The sequence below is a fragment of the Vicia villosa genome, unplaced genomic scaffold (assembly GCF_029867415.1).
Source record: "Vicia villosa cultivar HV-30 ecotype Madison, WI unplaced genomic scaffold, Vvil1.0 ctg.000219F_1_1, whole genome shotgun sequence".
In the NCBI taxonomy this organism is placed as follows: Eukaryota; Viridiplantae; Streptophyta; class Magnoliopsida; order Fabales; family Fabaceae; genus Vicia; species Vicia villosa.
This window is the reverse complement of record NW_026705083.1, coordinates 1,190,933-1,209,300: the sequence shown is the minus strand read 5'-3', so window position 1 is coordinate 1,209,300 and position 18,368 is coordinate 1,190,933. Positions and strand designations below refer to the sequence as shown.

Below are 18,368 nucleotides of genomic sequence, written 5' to 3'. Positions count from 1 at the left end.
GTAGGTGCTCCTGATTTCTTGCTCTATTCGAATTCAAATTTAAATTTAAAATCTTTTTCCCACTTATTTTCAAATCAAATTCAAAAAGACTACGCTTATTTACAAGCTAAAGTTCTTATTCCAACTTTTTATCAATATTTTCAAACAATTCAAACGAACAAGTGAGTAAGCAATTAAGAGCCCATGGATAACCATGGATGCAAAGGGTGCCTTACACCTTCCCTTTGTATAACCTACCCCCGAACTCAAAATCTTTCAAAGGTCTTTCTTGTTCTTTTAGCCTTTCCAAATTGGATAAAATAAAAGTCGGTGGCGACTCTTGCTATCCGCACATTTCAAATAAAGTCAGTTCACCGTATTACACGGATGAATTGAAAAGTCGAGAAAATATGCAAAGAGAAGGAACAGATTTAGGGTTAAAAAAAGATTTACTTGTTAATTTTAATCTAAATCTAATTTAATTAATGAAAATAAATCTAATTTTCTAATTATGTACAAATTAAATCTAATCTAATTAAATCTCTAATTCATTTTAATTATTAAATCTAAAAAATCTAATCAAATTCTAGTTACTAAATCAATCAAAATTACGTTAAAAATAAAATCAATAAAACCTAAATCTAATTATTTTTAAAAAAAATATTCTAATTACTAAATCTAATCTAATCTAATCTAATTAAATTTTAAATTGTAAATTAATCCTAATTTTTTTGGAAAGAATAAGAAATATATATTATTCCAAAAACTGTTTATGTACAAAGCGACCCCTAGGGTCCAGCAAAACAACTACTTAGTACACCTGGCCATCTAACTCACAATAGCAAATGAGCAATTTTGTCTCTGAGTATAGGTTTCCTCCACAACTTATTTACAACCGTATCACTTATATCCCTATGTATGTTCCTATGTCTATCTTTACTTCTATCAGCATTAAAGACAACCTCATTCCTGTACAGCCAGCAATGGTAAACGGTTTCAGCGAAAGCCGTTTTCAGCAGCTTAGCTCTCCAATTGTTGTACTTGCTTTGTTGAGTGATCCAATTTAGCTCAAGTTCCCATTTTTGAGGAATGTGGTTCACTTGAATCCACTCTAGAATGGTCTTCCAAATGTCACACATAATTCTGCACTCAAACAGTAAGTGGTTTTGAGTCTCTACACCTGCACACATTACACACTTATCATTGTCAAGGATACCAAACCGCATTAAACGGTCTTTTGTTGCAAGACGCCCATGGCAAGCAAGCCAAGTGATGAACAGAGCTCTAGGGCATGCCTCATTATCATAGAAAACTTTCCTCCAAGGCACCACTTGTGTGTTACTCAGAAATCCATAGTAAAATTTCTTCTTGCAAAATTTTGGAGCATTGATAACATCTTTCCAAATCTGCATATTCTCAACCTCGTCCCTTTGCTTGAGTATGGCTTTTAAGATCCATGAACAGCTGGGTTTAATCTGAATATTCATGGTACTCTCTTGCTTAACATAATAGCTGTGAACCCACCTCACCCAAAGGCTATCACTCTTCCTACATAAATCCCAGAGCAGCTTGCTAAGACAGGCTCTATTCCATCTCTCCAAGTCGCAAATATTCAGTCCACCCTGATTTTTTGGCTCACACACCTTGCTCCAAGCAATAGGGGCTTTTCTGGTTTTCACATCTATTCCAGTCCACAAGAACCTCCTGCACATACTCTCTATCCTTCTAGTGACCTCCTTTGGTAGAGGGATACACTGCAGCCAGTAATTTGCAGTGCTAAAAATCACACTATTGATTAATTGCATTCTGCCAGAGTAGCTCAGTAAATGAGCAGACCAATGACCAATTCTTTTTCCAATTTTCTCCACTAGCTTAATACACTGGTTGGCTGAAAGCTTTTTGCTCTCAAGGGGAACACCAAGGTACTGTACAGGTAATACACCAATGCTGAAACCTGTAATATCACTGAGCCTCTTCTCTTGAGATTTATCCATGCCACCACAAAACATCTTGCATTTAGCAGGGTTAACCACCAAGCCAGTTGATTGGGAGAACTCCTGGAAAGTCTTCATCATAAGCTGCACAGAGTTCTCATCCCCTCTAGAAAACAAAAGTAAATCATCAGCAAAGCTCATGTCAATAAGTCCTATCTTCCCACACTTGCTATGAAATTTAAACTTGGGGTTCATTTTCAGCTTCTCAAGCTTCCTGTGCAGGTATTCCATAATCACTACAAAGAGTAGGGGTGAAATGGGATCACCCTGTCTCAGGCCTTTTGCTGCTCTCATGCTCTGGGATATGCTACCATTAATGTTGAATTGATAGCTCACAGTAGTTACCGCCAGCATAGTCCATTCAATAAATTTCCTAGGGAACCCTACTTCTGCCATGATATTCCTTAGAGCCTGCCAATCAACAGAATCATAAGCTTTCTGTATGTCCATTTGGAGCATACATCTAGCCACACACCCCTTCCTACCATAACCTTTCACTAATTCATAAGCCATGAGAATATGGTCATGAATATCCTGCCCTGGGACAAAGGCAGCCTGGTTTCTACTAATGATACTAGGGAGTATAGCACTCATTCTCCTAGCCATCACCTTTGCTATGATTTTGTACACTGTGGTACAGCAGGCTATAGGCCTAAAATCCTTAATTCTTGCTGCATCAGTATGTTTAGGGATAAGAGACACCAGAGTCCTATTCCACTTCTTATCCAGAATTCCCTTTTCAAAAAAATCTCTTACAACCTGAACCACATCCTTCTTCACAACCTTCCAAGAGGCCTTAAAGAATCTGGAATTATATCCATCCACTCCTGGTGCTTTAAGATCACCAATGGATTTTAAAGCTCTTTCAATTTCATCAACAGTCACCTCTTTGATTAGCTCCCTTCTTTGACTTTGGGAAACTTGCTTACCATTCCTCAACACTTGAATATCAACTGCCTTCAATCTACCTTGAGCAGTCCCCATGAGATTTCCATAAAATTGAAGGACCTCATCTGTAATATCATCATGGCTAGTCACCACAGTTCCATCCTCCTTATACAACTTCTGGATTTTCATCTTACTCTGCTTGCTTTTCAAGGATGCATGGAAATAGGCATTATTTCCATCTCCTAATCTTATCCAAGTCACCTTAGATCTTTGCCTCATAATCTGTTCTTCAGTTGTAAGTAGCTCAAGAAGCTTCTCAGTCATCTGTTTTTCCTCATTAATCAAGCTAACATTCTGTTTGTCTATGGCAATATCTTGTTGAGTCTTATGTAGTGCTTCCCTGGTCATCTCTATATGCTTGGTGATGCCACTGAAAGGCCTGCTCATTTTCCTGATAACATGTTGCAGCCTCATTAACTTCTGCCACAAGCCAGCCCCTTTATTACTTCTTTTGTTCCAACTCTCCTCAACCTGTTGTTGGTAGTCAGCAACCTCAGCAACTGTATTGATAAACTTGAACATGCTTTTGTTGGCTCTTTGTTGTTCATCATTTTTTATACAAAGCATGGCATGATCAGATATGCCAGGCTCTAGCACATACAGTTCACTCTTCAAGTTGCTCTGAAACCACTCTTGGTTTGCAATAGCCCTGTCAATACATGAAAATATAGTGCCACTAGTATGCTTATTGCACCAAGTGTATCTATCACCCTTCCTATCCATCTCCGCCAAACCACAATCTGCCATCATGTTATTCAGATCCATATATTCGCACTCCTGGACAGGCTTCCCACCAATCCTATCATTAACACTAAGAACATTGTTAAAATCTCCCATAAGACACCAAGCCCCTTGTTGCTGAGCATGAATTTTCTCTATATCTTTCCATAATTGCCTTCTCTTATCCAGCTTATTAGAAGCATAGATAGCAGTCAACCAATGTTTAAATTTCCCATCCCCAGCATACACACCACAGTGTACCATTTGGTCTGAGCTACTACTACCTCTAACATCCACTTTATTTCTGTCCCAAAGCACCCACACTCTACCATTAGCATGATGATTATAGTTATCAAGGATACTCCATTGAGCACCTAAAACTTTTCTAATTTTTCCACAATTACTATGTTTGACCCTAGTTTCAAGAAGAATAGCAATATCGGGTTTAAGCCTAGAGAGACGGGAGCTAATCTCTCTATTTCTGGCCCCTTTATTCAGCCCCCTTACATTCCAAGACACAATCATGTTACACCCAAGGGTGTGTCTTTAGGGTCAGCCAAACCACCTAAGGACTCAAATATATTGGAGCAAAACAGAGATGTACCTGAGTAATCAGTCACTTTTTTCCTCCCTTCTTCTTTTTTCCTTCGTATTTCAGTCCATTGGCCTTGTTCATGCGCCTCTGACCTATGCTCATCCTTCCCTGTGTCCTCTTTATTGACTAGGAGCTCATCTTGGTTGTCTTTAGCATCAGCTTTACTAAGTTTTGGTTGCCACACTTGTGCAGTAGGTTTTCTCTCATTTGAGCAAACATGCCCAACCCTTTGACATCTCTCACAATATTGTGGTCGCCATTCATATTCTATTTTCTGTTGTCTCACCTTTCCTTCATGATCTTTGATGGTGACCTCTTCACAAAGCTTTTGTGTAACATCAACCTCCACCAACAGCCTAGCATAACTCACTCGAAGTTTACCTGCTGTGCACTCATCTGTAAACAAAGGATTACCCACTGCACTTCCAATTTTCCCCAAGCTATTCACTCCCCACAAAGGGAGAGGCAGATTTGGGAGTTTAATCCATATTGGTATCGAACGCAGCATATCCTTAGCCATAGAGAAATCATGACGCCACTCCAAAAGAATCATAGGTTTGTTCTGAATTGTATACGGACCTTTCATCAAGACTGCATCTCTGTCTTCGCCCTTCTTGAACTCGAGAATGAAGAATCCTTCATCATTGTAGAACATTTCTGGGAGAGTGACAAAATTCCATGTCTTCATCATGTAGTTCTTCACCGCATTCATACTCAGGCTTGCCCCAATCACATACATGATTAGCGCATTCTCCCAAAACCTAATCTCTGATTCCACATCTTTTTCCTCAATTTCAACTTCAATTTTCCCCTCAACAACATTAGGAGCGACAAATTGAAGTTGCATACCATTCATAGCGTGTCGATTTCCACTGATTACGTCCACCCATAGCTTGTTCGTTCCTTCAGTTTCCTGTATCGTCGATGAATTCGTCAATTTAGGGTTTGCAAGAACCGCAGCACTTCCCTTTATTGATTCACCTATCTCTTCCGATACACTTTTTACCTCAGCACTCGTCACAGTAGTAGTCGTCGACGTTGTCTCCACCGTAGTAGCTTCATCACCATGATTGGATCTCGGCGTTTGGGTCACCTTTTTCGGCGGTCGTCCCCTTCCGCGAGAGCTTCCCATGGTTGAATTTTTCAAATAAAATAATTTTTGTGATTTTTATGATTTATGAAAATAATTAAATGGAGTGTCCTAATTAAATTAGAGCTAATTAAGTTAAAAACTAGAAGGAAAAATTATTTATTTGGTTAATTAACCCTAATCCTAATTTGTTAATGATTTTAATGGTTAAATAAATAATTAGAAGTTAATTAAATAGAAAATATAAAAAGAATGGAAAAGTGGAAAAGGGTACCGATGGAGGATTCGACAGCGGTTCGGTTGCGCTGTGGCTGGGATCTCTTTCGTGGACTCGTCGGCTGCGTCCGTGAGGTGCGTAGGAGTGGACAGGTGCGGCGGTCGTTGCTAGTTTCGGAACTTTCTCCTTCTCTTAATTTTTTTATGTATCATACCCACATGAGAGGGAGTTATCACAACTCATTCCATATTCTTCCTTCAATCAAAGAAAAGAGAATAAATACAAATTAAATTAAAACAAATACGATAACAATAGATGAAAGGTGAAACGGAAAAGGAGTCCGACGACGAGTTGATAGGTGTTGGTCGGGATCGGAGCTGCGCGTTGGTGTCAAGTTCTTGGCGGACAACATTTGCTTTTTGTTTCATCTTTTCCTGCAAAAAAACTTGAGTGATGTGTTAATTGGTTTGAAGAAAAAAAAACTATGAGAAAAAAGCGATAATGGTATTGTGTTTATGTAATAGTTGTGGAATTTGTGAGGAACAATGGAGAACAATGTTATTTAAAGGAAAGGTGATGTTGATGAATGTTAATGGCTTTGCAATTGAAAGAGGTTTGGAAAATATTATACCGTGAATGTTAGTTTGGTGAAAGAAGGTTTTAGGATTGTGTTCATAATATGTACGTGAGAGAGAATGAGGTGAAAAGGGATAGAGAATTGTTAGAAATTGTTTTTTTAATGTAGAGAATGTTAGTATATCTATACAAAAACATTAGGTTAACATAAATAATAAAAAATCAATAATTAATTAAGAAATCACAATTCTAAATCAAATATGATTTGATATTGATTTATGAAATATTTAACTAATTATATTGATTTTTTCCTAAACTATGGAATTATGCAATATTTAGAAATGTGAACAAAATCTTTGTAAATCTTTTTTTTTATTTTGATTTTTTGGACTAAAAAAGCATAAAAATAAAGAAAAGTGAAAAATAAATATTTTTTAAAAATACTTAATTAAATAATACGAAAATTTAAATTAAATGATTAAAAATACTTATTTTTTGTGGTTTTTTTGAATATAGATGAAAATAAAGTTAGGACTAAAGTTAGAAACGAATAAAAGGGAAAAATGTTAGAAATGGGATTCTCACCCAGGACCTCTCGTTGTTGTACCTCTTAACCTCAAATTCATGCCAAATGTGTCATGTCACTTAATGGAAATAAAATGACATTTATAATTATATGAGTGAAAATTTTAGGGTACACCATTAGGCTTTGTCCAAATTTTATGACATTCATTCTTTTGTACATTTGTTCATGTTGTGAATCACTTTAGTTCCCTTTTTACCCACAAATGTGAGAGAGCTTTCAACTGTTTATATACGCTGGAGGCCGACAATCTTGTTTTAACTGGATTTTATTATGCTTAATCTTTTGTTTGTGTTGATTATATAAAGCATGAAAAGGATCAAGGGGTTTGTTTTAATTTTGAGCACAACCACCGAGCCAAATAGTTCAATTTACCTTGTGAGGAGCGAGCATTTTTTAAACCCCTTTGAGACATTTTTTCATCCATGTCATGTTTGAATTGATGCTTGTTTATGAGTATTGGTTCAAGTATTTTTGTATGGATGTTGTTTCTTGTTTTCTTGAGCCTTCACCCATGTTTTATTGTTTGAGTTTTTATCTTGCCATAGAAAGTAGGGAGTATTCATACTTTAATGTTGGTTGAATTCAAGTTAGGGAGAAGAATGCTTATTTGTCATTTGGTTGATTACTATGATGTGAAAAAGAAAAGAAAAAGAAAGAAAAAAGTGAAAAAGAAAAAGAAAAAAAATAGAAAACGGAAAATCCTTGAGAAAGGAAAGAAAAAGAGTACGAATAATTGTGCAAATAAGTAGGGTGCTTTGGTGTAAACTTTGGGTTGATAAATAAGTTTAATTGAAATTTCGTTGTTTGAGCTTTTGTGAGTTGATCACTCCCTTAGGTTTTGACAAGTTTTTGTTTCGATTAGCTTTAGGAATTATCCCCTTTTGTTCACCTGACCACGCTAAAACCTTGAAAGTCCTTGTGATTCTTGCTTTGTTTTTTCAACATGATTTTTGGATGAATGCATAATTTAGTCTATCGTTTGCAAGATTGTGGGATGAGTGTCAAAGTCCTTCACTTTTTTGTGTTTCATCCCTCGATGAATTTCCTTTTTGCTAGGTGTGATTCATTTGTGAAATCGTGTTATTTTAGAACGTTTGCATAATTTTGGTACTTTGCATTCGTTTCCTGTTTATGTTATCATCGTAGTTTAGTGGTAAGTATCTAATTTGTGTGTACATTTTTTGTTTGAACCACTGCATTTTTTTCCGTTTAAAACGTGTTGATTCGTGATTCTATGATATTGTTTAAAGTTTGGTACATTCCTGAGGTATGTGTTTATCACTTTCTAGATTATAGCATGTACGTAATACTTAGGCTTTGTCCAAATTTTATGACATTCATTCTTTTGTACACTTGTTCATGTTGTGAATCACTTTAGTTCCCTTTTTACCCACAAATGTGAGAGAGCTTTCCACTGTTTATATAAGCTGGAGGACGACAATATTGTTTTATCTTGACTTTATTATGCTTAATATTTTGTTTGTGTTGATTATATAAAGCATGAAAAGGATCAAGGCGTTTGTTTAATTTTGAGCACAACCACCGAGCCAAATAATTCAATTTACCTTGTGAGGAGCGAGCATTTGTTAAACCCCTTTGAGACATTTTTTCATCCATGTCATGTTTGAAGTGATGCTTGTCTATGAGTATTGGTTCAAGTATTTTTGTATGGATGTTATTTCTTGTTTTCTTGATCCTTCACCCATGTTTTATTGTTTGAGTTTTTACCTTGCCTTAGAAAGTAGGGAGTATTCATAGTTTAATGTTGGTTGAGTTCAAGTTAGGGAGAAGAATGCTTGTTTGTCATTTGGTTGATTACTATGATGTGAAAAAGAAAAGAAAAAGAAAGAAAAAAGTGAAAAAGAAGAAAAAAAATAGAAAACGGAAAATCCTTGAGAAACGAAAGAAAAAGAGTACGAATAATTGTGCGAATAAGTAGGGTGCTTTGGTATAAAATTTGGATTGATAAAGAAGTTTAATTGAAATTTCATTGTTTGAGCTTTTGTGAGTTAATCACTCCCTTAGGTTTTGGCAAGCTTTTGTTTCGATTAGCTTTAGGAATTATCCCTTGTTTGTTCAACTAACCGTGCTACAACCTTGAAAGTCCTTGTGATTATTGCTTTGTTTTTTCAACATGATTTTTGGATGAATGCATAATTTAGTCTATCTTTTGCAAGATTGTTGGATGAGTGTCAAGGTCCTTCACTTTTTGTGTGTTTCATCCATCGATGAATTTCCTTTTTGCTAGGTGTGATTCATTTGTGAACTCGTGTTATTTTAGAATGTTTGGCATAATTTTTGTACTTTGCGTTTGTTTCGTGTTTATGTTATCATTGTAGTTTAGTGGTAAGTATGTACTTTGTGTGTACAGTTTTTCTTTGAACCACTGCATTTGTTTTCTGTTTAAAATGTGTTGATTCGTGATTCTATGATTTTCGCTTCGTTTTCCTTGAGTTATTTGGCCTTGTTTGAGAACAAACAGATTTAAGTTGGGGAGAGTTTGATAAATGCAAAAATATCATTATTTCGGTATATAATTTGTTGCACTTATCGATACTTTTTATTAATACCGTTTGAATAATTACCCGTTTTGTGTATAAATACGTATACTTTGTGAATAGTTGAATTTTCATATACTTTGATAACTTTTGATAGTTTTTGTGTCTTTTTGTACGTATTCTTGTGTATTTGGAGCATGAGCAATAAAGTGTCGAAGTCAGGGCTTCAAACGCGCGATTTTAAGCAACGGAACCAACTCGTCAACGAATAAAGCTCAAAATCAAAGAATAATAAATCATCAATTTGGTTGATATTTTGTCATTGTTAGATAGGAAATTTAATAAGCTTTCCAACACTTTGAACCGGGCGCAAACTGGAGTTACGGTTCTCAAGTTATGGCCAAAACACTAAAGCTAATTTTTTCAAGACAGCAGTCAACGCGCGTAGCGCCCTCCTGAGCGCGATGCGCGCTGTACTTGATCCAAAATTGCATAAATAGGGGGAAAACACATTTTTTTTAGGTTATGTTTTGGGTATTTTTGAACCCCAATCCATCATACTTCATTTTTTAGTCTAGAGAGCTTAGAAAAGAACACTTGTGGCTTGTAATCGGATGATTCTTGGTCGGGAGCTTGATTGATCGTGTTTGACACTGCAAGAAATTGGGTTTTCTTCTCTTCCTCTTCTCTTTGTAACCATTTATGTTGGAATTTTGTTGTAAGTATGCTTTGTTTATATGTATATTTATTGCTCCTGGTGTTGTTTAATGCTCTTATTACAAATCTTCATTAGTGATTGCTTTCTCTATGTGGGTTTGGATTGTTGCAGAGATGGATGATTCAAATCTGGGTTTAGGAAGAACATTTATTGGGCTTTAAATCTAGAAATAGATTAGAACTTAGTATTCACTTTATTATCGGTTCTTAATGCTTCCGTGTTGCTTGTGTTGTCTTGAGAGATCGTCGACGCGAGTAATACGGCCGTTGTCTCACTTTGCGTTAGAGATAACCTCCGTGTGAGCGATACGTGATGATGTTTGTGAGTAGTTTAGGTTGAGTTCAACTGAGTAGTAAGTTTAAGTATTTAACGGGTAAATGAGTTTCAAATCTCGAGAGTCTCTATTGTCCGACTAATAAAATTCTTTTGTGTTCATAAGTTAAATTCCCGCATTTACTTTCTCAACCCATTTTAACCCAAACTCATTAACTTAATAAATTATCGAACGGCGATTCAGTAACCACTAATCCCTGTGGAGACGATATGATAAAACTACATAAATACTTACTTTTACGCTTTACCGCTTCAACAAGAGGTCAATGTGGTTGAACTTTAGCCTGGATCACCTTATAAGTGTAAGCTGTTAAAATTGTCGAACAAAAAAAAAATCTCGTTGAGACCAGAAAAAATGGCACAACCATCACCAAAACTTATACTTTTGATATAACTAAGTGTGACGAAATATTTGATCTATTAGTAACTGATGGTCAGATTGTGGTCCTTCAGGGCCTAAAGAATCTCCCATTTGAGCAAAGAAATAAAAGGGGGTTCTGCAAATTTCATAATTTTCTTGGTCATAAAACATCTCAATGTGTCCTTTTCAGGGATTTAAAGCAAAAAGCTCTGAAAGAAGAGAGGCTACAACGTCGAAATGCATTTGTACGCAGAGCCTTTGGATTCCATGATGATTGAGGTTACTGAAGACTTCAACATTGAGGTTATGATGGTCAAAACTACTGAAGGTTCCGACGAGAAGATGGAAAGCGAGTTGCAAGCAATGTATCCTCAACCAGAGGAAAGCTTGGATGATTTCCAAAAGAAATGCAGAGTGGAAGAATTAAGGGCCAAATTGTGCCCATGATGCAACACTGTGTATGATGAAGAGGCGGTAGAAAGATATTAGGCTGCTAAAGAAGAGGCTCTAGCAAAAGAGAAGCCTCCAGTTCCAAGGTTTGTTTTTGACAAGGAAGGAACTCCTCGACATAACAAGGAGTGTATGGGTTTATTCTAGCAACCTCGTCCGAAGACCTTTCAACCTTCGTCGAACACCCAACAAGAAAAATGCGTGGAACCAGTAAATCGGAAGGGAGGCAAAAGGCCAAACTAGAAGGTAGTCGTTCATGGAGTTGAGGCCCAAGGGAAAAAGTTGAAGCCTAAGGGGTGTCATGTTTCTTTCAATTACAAGGGGGGAAATTCGATGACAAGGACTCAGTTGTGGGGTTATCAAAGAAATAAGAAAGCTGCAAGAGATGCTTCAACAACACAGTTAAAACATGTCAAAGACATCAGGTCTGTTGAAAGCATGTAACCAACAGAAACCACGAGTCGTAGGTCTTATCCAAGGTCAAGGTTGACTGAGAAGGAGAAAGTCACGACAAATCAAAGGTTGGCTATGAGGGTGGCTCCTCTTGGCAACAAGGAGTTAGTCGCGACGCAAAAGGTTGAGTATACTCCGTCATCTGAAGGAGAAGAGGAAGAGGAGCCTGATGATGAACCATCCCCGGAGGATGAAATGGCGGATGAGAACTATGGTGAATACTTCATCATAAATTACGGGATTATGTCGATCTTGCCTACTAAGAAGGGAAAACCGGTATCATACTTGGGGTTATCCAAGTCTATTGCTTGTCGGAACAACCACCAGATCAATGTTGTTCATGGTGATCGACTCCAAATCAAACTTTGACCTATTACTTGGGCGAGAATGGATCCATGGGATAGGTGCAGTACCTTCTATATTACACCAAATTATGAAAGGAAAACCAGTAGTATACTTGGAGTTATCCAAGTCGAATTGGGCGAGAATGAATATATTCCCTAGATTATGCGATTTCCTCTTTGGTAAACAAATGAATATGTTTTTATGAAATACAAATATTAATAAAAAAACAAATACTTATGCTTCTAATTAAATTTCGTTCAACCCAAAATGTCTAAAGCATAGTAAAGTGACACAAAATACATTATATTTCTCTTCAGCTAAAAGTCATAACCGAGGACAAAAGTGATCCCCTCACACCCATCCACTAGGTTAAAAATCCAAACCGTGAGAAAAAGTTGGGAGCTACAAGTCAGCTTGGTTGAAACTCCCAACCGATGAAAAATGACCAAACACCATTTTGAAAGTGCAATTTTTGAGAATCGAACTAATGACCAAAACTACTTTCCACTTAAAATGACACATGCCAGAATGAAAACGTATCACACTTTCTATGATACGGTATGTTACATCGGCCACCAAATTATGGTAAAAACTCAGAATTCAACTGAGATGCAAACAAATTTTCTGTAATAGTGTAATCAAATTTCAACTGAGATAAAAACCGATTTTCGATAATAGTGTAATCAAATTTAAAGGGGGATAAAAAACCATAAAATATTAAATAAGAGGTGATTTATTTAAGAGTCTAAAAAATTAAAAGAAAAAAAAATTATATCAAACATGCTGCAATTAAGATTATATTTTATAAGAAACACTTTTTTTCAAGTGCGCGTTGCCTGAATTGTCAAATGGTTCAACTTACTTTTGCTTTTGCTTTAGGTGGAAAAAACAATAAAAAGGCATGGACTTGGTAGCTCCAAAGAAATTTCACGGAGATCCTCCCTAAACTTTATTTTTGCAAATCTTATTTTATTATTACCAATTTCTTCACTATATACTTTTAACAATATCTTTTAATAAAATATTATGGCCAAAAATCTAAACGTGATATTCTTTTTGAAAAGATTCAAACATATTCTTTTTGAACAAGAACTTCATTCTCAGGACTCAATGTCGACTGACTTCCAACCATCAAGGAATACGGCATTTCATACGTGGGGTCAGCGGTTCCAAAATGAGGCACATTAGGTCAAAAAGGAGTTCCTCTTGCTCCAGTTCCCCCTGGTGGTATCACAAGGATATCTGTCGTCCCCATTCTCAGAACAACAACATCTGTCTCTGCACCAGCCACTAGGTCCACCGGAGTGAGCATTGTATTTGAGGATTCTAGAGAGTGAGAAGGGACTTCATCAATGTTATTTGGGTTAGGGGTTTTCGTCATCCTAGACCTAACCTTTTTAGGTGGGTTCTGATATTGTTTCCCATTTCTAAGTTTCATACATATGACGAAACGAAAAAACTAGCCCGATGGTCCCACTCGGCGTGCCATTTTGTTTACTTTGGAAATTGGTAAACAACCACTGGTCCTCTCAAAGCTTTGAAACTAAGGGTTACTTGCAAGATCGACTAGTTGATCTTAAGACCATGTGCTAAAGTTCTTTGGGATTGTATCTTTCTCGTCGAAGTGTTTTCCTAAGAAACAGTTTTCTAAGGCTGGTAACAAATACAATGTTTTTCCACGCTTACTGTTAGATTCGACCGACAGGTGACTCGTGACCAACGGGGCGAACTTAAACTTAGATTTTGTGATATTATGATTACTCCGACCCTGACCTTCTGGGGTGACTCGTGACCACCATATAGCGTCGACTCAAGGATGGTTATCTGATGACAACAACCAGTTTCGGTTTACTTGGTTGAAGCAATGATCAAAAGAAAAAATAAATACTGGTTAAAAAACACAATACAAATGAAAGCTTCGAAGCATATGATTAAAAAGTAAAAGGATTACATTGAAAATAAAGATGGTGATTCACATACATCATAACTCTTAGCAACTCTTGTTTCCTGAAGGGCGGAAAATGGGCAGAGTGTAAGCAAGTAGTTTGATTGTAATAGTGAACATCCTTTTCTACATTATCCTGGCCTATTTATAGGCATTACATGAGGTAAATACCTAGTACAATCTACGACTAAGATTTAAACTAGCAGCAACCGTCTCGTAGGATCTTCTTGTGTTTTTTGCGCTTCTGATGCACGATCCTGGCTTGATAACCGCTTCATTATTATTTCAAACTTTGAACATTTGAATTCTCGCGCTTTACTTGTTACTGGTAACTACCTTCCATCGACACCACTTCCCACCATCGAACGCTTTATCTAAAAATCTTCTAAGTGTAGAACCTCCAGGTTTGACTTCTATTCTCACTTCGACTCTTAACAATTTCGATATCATTTATTGTCGATATTTGCTTTGTTTATCTTTTGTGCAGGTTTCTTGTTAGAATGAGGGAGTCCTCTTATAAGGACACGTGCCTTGCTTTGCCTCTAGGAATTTTCTTAGGGTAACAGTTGAACAAATGAATATGTTTTTAAGAAATACATATATTAATAAAAAAAATTAATATAGCTAGAACATAGTAAAGTGACACAAAATACATTAGATTTCTCCTCTGTCAAAAAGTCATAACCGAGAGGAAAAGTGATCCCCTCACACCCAACCCTAGGTTAAAGTTCAATCCGAAAGAAAAAGTTAGAAGCTACATGTCACCTCGGTTGAAACTCCCAACCAATAAAAATGATCACGAACCATTTTGAAAGTGCAATATTTGGAAATCAAATCTATGATCAAAACTACTTTTCAATTAAAATGATGGAGGAAAGAGTATCACACTTTTCATGATACTGGATGTTACATCGGCCATCCAATTGTGGTAAAAACTCATAATACAATTGAGGTAAAAACCAATTTTGTGTAGTAGTGTAATCAAATTTAAAGGGGATAAAAAACCAGAAAATATTAAATACGACGTGATTTTTTTAAGAGAGTAAAAAATAAAAATAAAATATTATATCAAACATGCATTTAAGATTATATTTTATAACAAACTTTTTTTTGCGCGTTGCCTGAACCGTCAAATGGTTCAACTTACTTTTACTTTAGGTGGATACAACAGTAAAAAGGCATGGATTTGGTAGCTCCAAAGAAATTTCACGGAGCTCCCCCAAAACTTTATTTTTCCAAATCTTATTTTATTATTACAAGTTTCTTCACTATATACTTTTAACAATATCTTTTAATAAAATATTATGGCCAAAAATTAAAAGGTGATATTCTTTTTGAAAAGATTCAAACAAATTCTTTTTGGACAACAACTTCATTCTTCTATAAATGAGAATTCAAGTCATGTGTTGTAATCAAAATCCGTTTTATTTTTCATACATTAGTGAGTTTCAATAATGAACACATATAGTGGCAACCAACTGAACATTGCAGCTGAAACAGGTGATATAGATCTCCTCTACAGAGTAATTAATTATGATCCATCCATTTTGGAGATTATAGATTCAATACAATTTGTTGAAACTCCTTTGCATATCGCCGCATCTTTGGGGCATATCCGATTTGCCATTGAGATTACGAATTTGAAACCTTCATTTGCTTTGAAGCTAAATCCGCAAGGATTCAGCCCGGTTCATCTCGCTATGCAACACGACCAAAAGAGGATGTTGTCTCGGTTTGTTGCCATGAATAAAGATCTTGTTAGAATCAAAGGGAGGGGAGGCTTAACTCCTCTTCATTTTGCAAGTCAAATAGGAGAGGTTGAACTTTTAGCTGAGTTCCTCACAGCTTGTCCGGATTCCATTGAAGATGTGACAGTGAAGGGTGAGACTGCACTGCATATTGCTGCTAAGAATGATCAGTATGAGGCTCTTGATCTTCTTGTTTGCTTTCTTAGAAAAAATAATAAGAGAGGTGCTATGAAGATTCAAAAGAAAATAGTAAATTGGAAGGATGAGGATGACAACACCATTTTGCATATTTTAGCACAAAGAAATTTCGAGCCACAGGTAACCTTTTTGTCACTTTCTGAAATGGAACATGGTGTCCCCAAAATGATGAAATTTATTAGGTTTATATTTTACAATAATTTATTGGATTAAATTTTTGGTATTAAATTATTTTAAGATATTTCCTTAATGACTAGGTAGTAAAGGCACTTGGATTGTTGTTAAAGACAATGATAAATTTGAAGGCAAAGAACTTGGCGAATAAAACTGCGTTGGACATGGCAGCCAATGTAGATATAAGGAGTATATTGCTGGGTGCTGGAGCAAAATCAAACTCACAAATCACCGATGCTCCCACACTTGCACATAAACTCAAATCAAATACCACAGTTAGAGCTAACATTGCAACTTTTATATTACGCACTGAAAGTAATATATCAGAGGAGGAACGTAACAGTTGGTTGATAGCTGCGACTCTTGTTGCAACAGCCATGTATCAATCAGCTCTGAGTCCCCCTGGTGGAATTTATCAGGTTAATGCTTTTGATGACAGTGATCTGAAAAAGAACATGACTTCCTCCAATTCTACTATTTCTACCAATGTTGGGAATTCAGTCTTGTCAGGACTAGAATTCTCTGTGTTCTTAATTTTTAATATGATTTCCTTTTTTCTATCAATTATAGCGATATATATTATGATACCAAGAGGAACAATAGGCGCTCTAGTGGCTGCTCCAGTGACCAGCTTTGCCTTTAGTTATATATTTTCTATGTTTAGGATATCCCCTACAGATGGCAATGAATGGACGATTGTCATCATTTTGGTTTTAATTATGTTTACCCCGTGTATTGAACTTTTCTTAAAAATTTACGATGATGTTAAGTCCGTAATTGTTAAGAAATTGAATAGATGATGCTTAAAGAAATATTGTGGCAACTCAGACTGCTGCCCGAATTCACAGACAATATCGCAACATCCACTTGAAGTTTTCCTTGTTATTGTTTCTCGTTAACTTTATAGATAGTTGTTAGTGATTCCATGTAATAAATATTTTAGACATATAGCTTGCTTTCTATTCAATTCAATATATGTGTATTAGTATTTGTTGTATGGAAGGAAATTGGACTATTCAACATCATGTGTGAATTTAATATTCTTTTGCAAAGTATATTACTAGTCTTGTCCTTTAAATAAGAAAAGATCATGTTTCAACTGGTTCAAATTTCTTTTGTAAGCACATGTAAGTGGATTAACTTATGACAAATTAGATTATTCTTTTGAAAAAAATATATAATTCTTTTAATTGCTTTTTATTAGTGTAGATGATTTGATAGTTTGTTTATTTATTTTTTGAAGAGGCTGCAGAAAGTAATAAAAATAGAGAAACTATTCTAGCATAAGACTTGCAAATTTTTTTACAAGAGTCAAACAAATCAAAAAGAAAACTTATTAAATGAGAAAAAGAAAATTACAATATATAGTTAAAAAGAATACAAAATTGAGTAATAAAAACTCAAGTGGAAGAGAAAGCTTACTTTCACAACTTTAATCTCAACCACACAAGACGTTTAACTTGATATATATTCTATTATACAAATAAGTTCTTTTTTAGAACGAAAAGGAGAGGGTACTTAAAAAAAACACAAATTATCTCGGGCATGAAGGAGATTTAAAGCAGTTTTTCAAGCGAGATAATGAAGGACGACATAAAAATTTATCACTTCGCTCTTTGATTTCGGAATAACATAGGGAATGGTTGAAATAGTCATTGGTTCAATCCTCAACAACAGTATCTTTTTTTTTCCAGAACTATGTAGCATGCGCCACATACCTCTCGATTTTTTATGATAGCCGAGGGAAATTGTCCAGCATATACGTTAGTTTGGTATAATAGCCGAGGCTATAACCTATTTATTTGTCATTTATAATTTTTTAAATCTCAGTTTGACTGACATTTATCATTTACGTTGGTTTGGAATACGTTCCTAAACCTCCTTTTGTTTAAGAAAAAACCAAAATATGACAATCTTTGGTATTGATACCCTTCTCTCTCAATAACACACCCTTAGCCTTTTTAGGCCCACTTCCAGAAAACCGTCAACCTAAAATCTCTGTAGAGAAACGTGCCTTCTTCCCCACCAGCCATCTTACACAACCATTGATTTCTCTCCCAAAACCTTTATCCCTTCGTTATGTAGATAGGAATTTCAAGACTGCACCTCCTAGAAACTGTCCAAAATTTTGTGCTTGGATGAAACGTCTAGAAGTTAACAAACTTGAACTTTGGAAATAATTGGGTATCCATACCCTATTACAAATCTCATGTTGTGGCCCACCTTATTTGTGTGGCACGCTGCTTGCTGCCATTCAATTCTATGAAGGTTCGACCAACACCTTTCACACGAAGTGTGGTACGATTAGAGCTGTCAAAATGGGCAATCCGGCCTAAACGGGTCGGCCCATACGGGACTCGGGCTTTTCAGGGTAGGACCCAAAAAGCCCATATTTAAATGGGCTCCACTTTTACTACCAAGACCCAACCCTCTCTGGGCT

At 36.0% G+C, this 18,368-nt stretch overlaps 1 protein-coding gene across 1 annotated transcript; it reads left to right on the top strand.

The window, feature by feature from the left end:
* The first annotated feature begins 15,240 nt into the window (after nt 1-15,240).
* Nucleotides 15,241-17,077, top strand: LOC131625543 (ankyrin repeat-containing protein BDA1-like). Its single transcript, XM_058896396.1, has 2 exons — nt 15,241-15,874; nt 16,012-17,077. The coding sequence occupies exons 1-2, from the start codon at nt 15,263-15,265 to the stop codon at nt 16,726-16,728; spliced, it is 1,329 nt and encodes a 442-aa protein (XP_058752379.1). The 5' UTR covers nt 15,241-15,262; the 3' UTR covers nt 16,729-17,077.
* Nucleotides 17,078-18,368: the final 1,291 nt, after the last annotated feature.

Bases quoted from the DNA above. Each gene is read 5' to 3' on its own strand.
- LOC131625543 (XM_058896396.1), top strand. From the start codon at position 15,263: ATGAACACATATAGTGGCAACCAACTGAACATTGCAGCTGAAACAGGT. The intron at 15,875-16,011 runs GTAACCTTTTTG...CTTAATGACTAG, and splicing joins AAAGAAATTTCGAGCCACAG to GTAGTAAAGGCACTTGGATT.